The sequence below is a fragment of the Phalacrocorax aristotelis genome, chromosome 2, assembly GCF_949628215.1.
Source record: "Phalacrocorax aristotelis chromosome 2, bGulAri2.1, whole genome shotgun sequence".
In the NCBI taxonomy this organism is placed as follows: Eukaryota; Metazoa; Chordata; class Aves; order Suliformes; family Phalacrocoracidae; genus Phalacrocorax; species Phalacrocorax aristotelis.
In genome coordinates, this window is record NC_134277.1 from 62901951 (window position 1) to 62907627 (window position 5677).

At 39.9% G+C, this 5677-nt stretch overlaps 1 protein-coding gene across 1 annotated transcript; it reads right to left on the minus strand.

Moving 5' to 3' along the window:
* Window positions 1-624: 624 nt before the first annotated feature.
* LRRC14B (leucine rich repeat containing 14B) lies at window positions 625-5091 on the minus strand. Its single transcript, XM_075083798.1, has 2 exons — window positions 4185-5091; window positions 625-2699 (listed from the first exon to the last, which is right to left on the minus strand). Exons 1-2 carry the CDS (start codon window positions 5087-5089, stop codon window positions 2057-2059), a joined length of 1548 nt encoding a protein of 515 aa, XP_074939899.1. The 5' UTR covers window positions 5090-5091; the 3' UTR covers window positions 625-2056.
* Window positions 5092-5677: the final 586 nt, after the last annotated feature.

The window sequence follows — 5677 nt, forward strand, 5'->3', positions numbered from 1 at the left end:
AACCCAATTCTGGCATTTTCTAAATCACAGCTGTTTGGCTTGGCAACTTAGATAAATTCTATTTTTTTTTAGGGCTCTGTAAACATAAGCAAGTCACATCCATTCACATTCAATTTTACCATCATGTGTTTAATTAATAAAATATATTAGAAGAAAGAACATAAGCTGACGACATAAAAAAATCATTTAAATGCATGCTGTGGAACCTGTAAGTTCTGCATAGTACTCAGTCCATTAATTTTTTGTTGTTGTTTGGTTTTTTTTGGGTGTGTGAGTTTTTTAGTTTGGTGTGTGTTTGTTTGTTTGTTTTCTGTAAACTAGGTTAGTAGCTGCTTGCATATTCTTATTGTGGATAAACAGAAAGCTTCACAGACCAGCACTGCCTAAATGAAAAAATTTTCTTCCTTACCCTCAGATGAAAAGATCCAGTATTATTTCAAATAAGCTGTCTTTGTTATCTCAATAACAATTTTTAATACAACAATAATCCCTCAACTCTTGCTACAACATTCACTTTCAATGCTGTTTGATCAAGTTTTCATGAATTGTTGAAGTATATTTAATGGCAGAGTGCTGGACATTAACCTAAGCATTCTTTTTTTTTTTCTCCTTTTTTTTCTCCTTTCAGATCACCTAGAAGTTCTACGTTAGTGCATTTTGGGCTCTGGTAGAGTTGACAGAGGCTGTCAGTAGAGGCCTCAAATTGACTGACAATAGGTAAGATTTACATAACTTTCTCTTTGGTCTCGCTGCAGTATTACAAGTGAGAAGCTGAGTAGACTGTGACTTGCCTACCACCCAGGGATCCCTCCCCCATTACAGTGCTTTTCCCAGATTTGTTTCGTGGCCCTACCGCTGCATCCTGACACACTGTTGGCCCCTTTACCCGTGTTCCAATACAGTGTGTGTGTGGGGAGGTCTGAGATTCTGTTTGCTCTGTCACTCAAATACATTTCTGGCACTGGAGCTTGCCAAATAAATGTGATTCTTCCAGGGACTGATTGTGATTCTCTGGCGAAACAACACACAGTCCTGGCAGAAGAGGTCAGTATTTTACGCAGATGAACTTCTAGTTATTCAGCAACCTGCCTTGTCCCTTTTCCACATTTTTGAAACTGGCATGGGATTCATTTTTCTACCTATGTTTTTTGACACTAGTCTTTTTTACACTATTACCACTGTCCTAGACTTTCTTTAAAACAGCTGGAAGCAGCAGGGTACATTCTACCGGACAAGAAGCTGATTCAACAAAGGGCCCAGCCTGAGGCACTTACCTGCGGACATCGCAAGCATGGCTGTGCAGCACTGTCCTGGTACGCCTTTGTAAAATACATTTTGCAAGAGCTTCCGCAGAATCCTCATAGGCTGCTTTATGTTGTTGGGGAAGTGGGGGAAATGTCCTGCTGTCAGCCAACTACTTGGTTTGCTGCCTCCTCAGTATGGAACTTTACTCCAGCGCCAGCACAATATATTAGACAAACTTTTTAATTCCCCATGCAAAAGGAGGTTTATCATGCTTGCCTCTGCAGAAGAAAGAGAGGCACAGGGACATGGAAGCTCTTATTAATCCCCCACTATTGGGAAAGTACTGGATAAAACAGAGACTGGTGAATTTGGAAGGCCAAGGGCAAAAACAAAAATTGGTTTAGGGAGCCATAGGTGAGGATAGGCTCACAATACTTGGGACATCCTGCTGGACTTAGGAAAGGGCATTCCTGTCTTTTCTGTAGGGCTACAAACCTCTCTGTAAGGAAACTCTGTAAGAAATCAGCAAAGCTTAGACACCTGTTTTTTTACTGAGAAACAAAGTGCTTTTGTGTAAAATAAGCTATTAAGGGTCCTCCCCTCTTTAGCGAGCAGGTAGTGCTTATGTAAGGTGTATGCATTAGATATACCATAGTTAAAATACCTCAGATGATCAGCGGCTATTCAAATAGAATTAAATTAAGCTGAGAAAATAAAGAAAACTCAAGACTGATCAATGAAGGTGCAGTTCTAGAAAAGACTAAATTAATGTCTTTTTGATGGGGCATCTCATCACCACTATGCTACACCTTTAAGTCATTTTAAGAGAAGTAGTGAACTTTTCTAAAGTCTCTTTGAAGGACTTGATCAAGTAAGCTCCCAGTTCATTGTTCGTCTCTTGAACAGCTGCATCATAACTGCCAAAGAGTGGAGTTGAAGCCTTCACATCCTCCCTATTTGCTTGGAGTAAAATGAGGTTAAGATCTGCTGTTACACGTTCATATTTTTGCTGATCAAATCTGCAGAGATTGGCATCATCAATTGGGTAGGTGATGCCAACAGGGTAGCAGTCCCTTGGAACTGGGAACTCCACATTTTTCAGCATTGGCAACTCACAAAGAAATGTGAAAAGGTGTTTAAGTGCTTGGGATGACAGTGGGTTTCCAAGAAACTTAAACTCCTGTAGTTTCTGACAAGGGCTTAAACCTAAAATCAACATGTTGACATGAGTATCTTGGATGTTACAGTCCTCCAAGGTAAGACTCCTGAGCACTGAAGAGGAATGGCTGAGAAGCTTAAAGAATACTGCTGGGTAAAGATCAGGTATATTGTGACCACTCAGGTCCAGGGCTTCTAAGTGATTAGCATGGAAGCTATTGGCTAAATAGGCCATATCAGCATGGTTCAATGAGCAGTTAGAAACATCCAGCATCTTCAGTGGAGTTTTTAGTGGGCTGCAGAATTAAAGAGAAAAAAAGTTTTATGGCATAAAACTCTGAAAAGCTACATTTACAAGATTTCATACAACTATCCACATTATGAGTGCAGCCATCTGCCACATTCATTATTTTTTTCTTCTTTTCAGAAACAGAAGCATGTGCCAATGAACTAACTCTTACTTTACATGACTACAACTGTGTTGTTTTAATGGGATTAATTTGGTAACATTTTATGTGTCTATTTTTTAACCAGTTATATGTTGTCAGGTGTATATTAGTTGCTAAATTAATAGCAGATCATTACTACAATAAAAGCACTGGTGGCTGCTTCTTGTAGAAAGCTGTTATAATTCCAGAGATTTAGATCATTTCTATTAAGGAAGGATTCATTCCAAGATGAAAGCCAATCAGTATTCTAACAAGACATCTGCTTTCGTTTCTAGTTTTGTTTCTACTATGTTTTTAAATGCCCAAGAGGTTTACACGTTGTATTGTTCTGGAGTTGCTGAGAGACTTTCTGATGAAGAAGAAGGTTGGAAGAAGTGTACCTGGGATTATGTGCAAACATTCTAGTTGAATATAAAATAGTTCTGACAGATGAAAATCAAGAGATCCCTTTCATACATTTTAAATCTTAGTGAGACTTCTATACAGACCTCTGACCTGCTGGATCAAGGTTAGAAACTTGTAATATATATCTATCAATATAAGCAGTGTGCCATTCACAACTTTTGAATTAAATGTCTTCTTTGTACAAGAGGAATTTTAGACCAAGGTGATTTGTCTCAATTAAGCTTTTGTGTGCCTTTGGGGTTTTTTCGGTGCCCTGAAAACTATAGTTAACTTACTCTCTGCTCAAATATGAACACTGTTCACTGGCAGCTTGTTATCTTTTTGAGAATTGCCATTTTTTCCCATGAATTCATCATGAACATTCATATATTAGCTTAATTTGCAGTACAGAAAAGCATCGGATCTCTCTTGCCTTGAGAGTGACAGACACAACAAACAACTGAAATCAAAGTCTCAAATCAAAGTCTACTATCCTCCTGCCCACCTAAAAATAGCTGTGGAATCTTAGTATATTTACTGCCTTTTTTTTAGAGGGCAAAAATTCACTAGAGACCTTGAAAAATACTTGGAATATGACTCAGGTCTTGCACCAAAGGCCAGTCCAAGCTGACTGAGATGTAAGCTCAAGAATGTGGCAAATAAAAAATGTCTGTGTTGACCCCTCTCTTATGTGGTAGCCAAAAGTATATTCTCATCATACTTGTCAGATGAGCTCTGGAAGACTAATAAGAACAGTCAGTTCTTCTAAGTGTATTAGATATACATTGGCTTCCAACTTCCCCAAATTCTCTTCCTAGCTTCCTGCTGCCCCTTCTCATGAACCCCCTGAGATACACTCACTTCTCTTATTTTCAGAGATTCTCAGCCTGCTGGTGGCACAAAGGTCTGTTCTTTACACTCTGACTGAAAGCAGGATGACCAAATTACCTGAGCAGTTTCCGTATTCTTCCTGTGAGTACAGAAAATGGCATATTCAGCTCGGTCAGCTGCATCATTTCACCCATCTTTTCTCCAATGTTAATAAGCATTTGTTCATCTGTAGCAGTGAACCTCCGTACATTAAATGTTCGTGCTGGCAAGGTTAAGGACATCAATAGAGGGAAGTGGACACTGTTGAAGAGTATTTCCAAATGTTCCATTTCCAAGCGAACATTGTGAACTATTTCCAGTTTGCGCAACAGAGAGGGATCAGTGAGCTTTATGATGTAGAAGAATTTCTGCAAAGCCAGGTTGTCAGATCGGAATGCCACACAGCAGATCTTCAGTGGACAATAGCATTTCTTCAACAGGGCCTGCACCACCAGCTCATAGTTCCGTTCTGTAACAAACAAGTCAATTAACACATCAATACTGATTTCAAAGGTACCTGGATTGCACTGTGTTTGTTGCAGGTAAACCAGCAGTTCTAAACAAAGCTTAGAGAGCCGCTGTGTCCTGGCCCACCTGCCCATTGTCTTCTTACACTCACAAAACTGAACTTCAACATCTTTTATACCCGTCAGGTCGACCACTTTCAACCTTTTTGCATAAGGAGAAGGATGGTTCAGCACATAGTCTCTCAGCCCCGTCAGACAGCTTTCCAAGCACACTGAGCATGTTCTATGGCTCAGGTCTTCCTGGTAGTCCACAGTAGCTCCCAAAAGTTTTCCCATGTTAAAGTCAACAAGTGGCCAGTTCTCTACCAAGTCATGAATCACTTCCCCTTGCTCCAGTAAATAGCTGGCTTTAAAAAGAAGAGGAAAAAGATTATGGGCAACACTGCCGAGACTCTTCCTGGCAAACTCTGCATTTGACACAAATGCTTCAGCACTAATGAATCGGAGAGACTTCATTGTTCCTCTGGACTCCTTGCCGTCATGGAGACTGACTTCTGCGTTTAACTAAAGATCCTAGTTGCTTATCACCTTCTATTTTTATCTGCAGCTGCTGTTTGCTGCTAACAGAAGCCTTGCTGGGAAGGCAGAATGAACAGTCACATGCTGATCCTCTGCGTTCTATTTTGGAGCTGTACTGTGATTCTGCAGTAATTAACTGTGAGCTCTTTAGTCAGAGAGCATTTATTAATTTAAAACCTCATATTTGTAATAAAGCTAACTCCACTAAGTACAGACCACTGCCCAGCAGGAACAGTAAGATCAGGGCAGCACAGATACATAAGAATAATTCTGTATCTTTCCTATGCCATACAAAAAGGCACTCAGGGATCCAACTTAAACACATACATGAGCTGTATTCCACTTTCTTCCACAAAAGATGATATGCTGGGGGTTCATATGCTGATTTCAATGGGGAAGATTTCTCAGAACTAGCATAGGAAAAAACTATAACCACTGAAGCTGTAGACTCTTTTGAGTCTACAGATGACTGAGGTGCTACAGGCATTGAGCTACACTCAATGTCCCTCCATTTTGCTGTTCTTA

Excerpts from the sequence above, each read along its gene's own strand:
- LRRC14B (XM_075083798.1), bottom strand. The coding sequence starts at position 5,089 with ATGAAGTCTCTCCGATTCATTAGTGCTGAAGCATTTGTGTCAAATGCA. Across the intron at positions 2,700-4,184 it reads AGAATACGGAAACTGCTCAG|CCCACTAAAAACTCCACTGA; the intron begins GTAATTTGGTCA and ends TTAATTCTGCAG.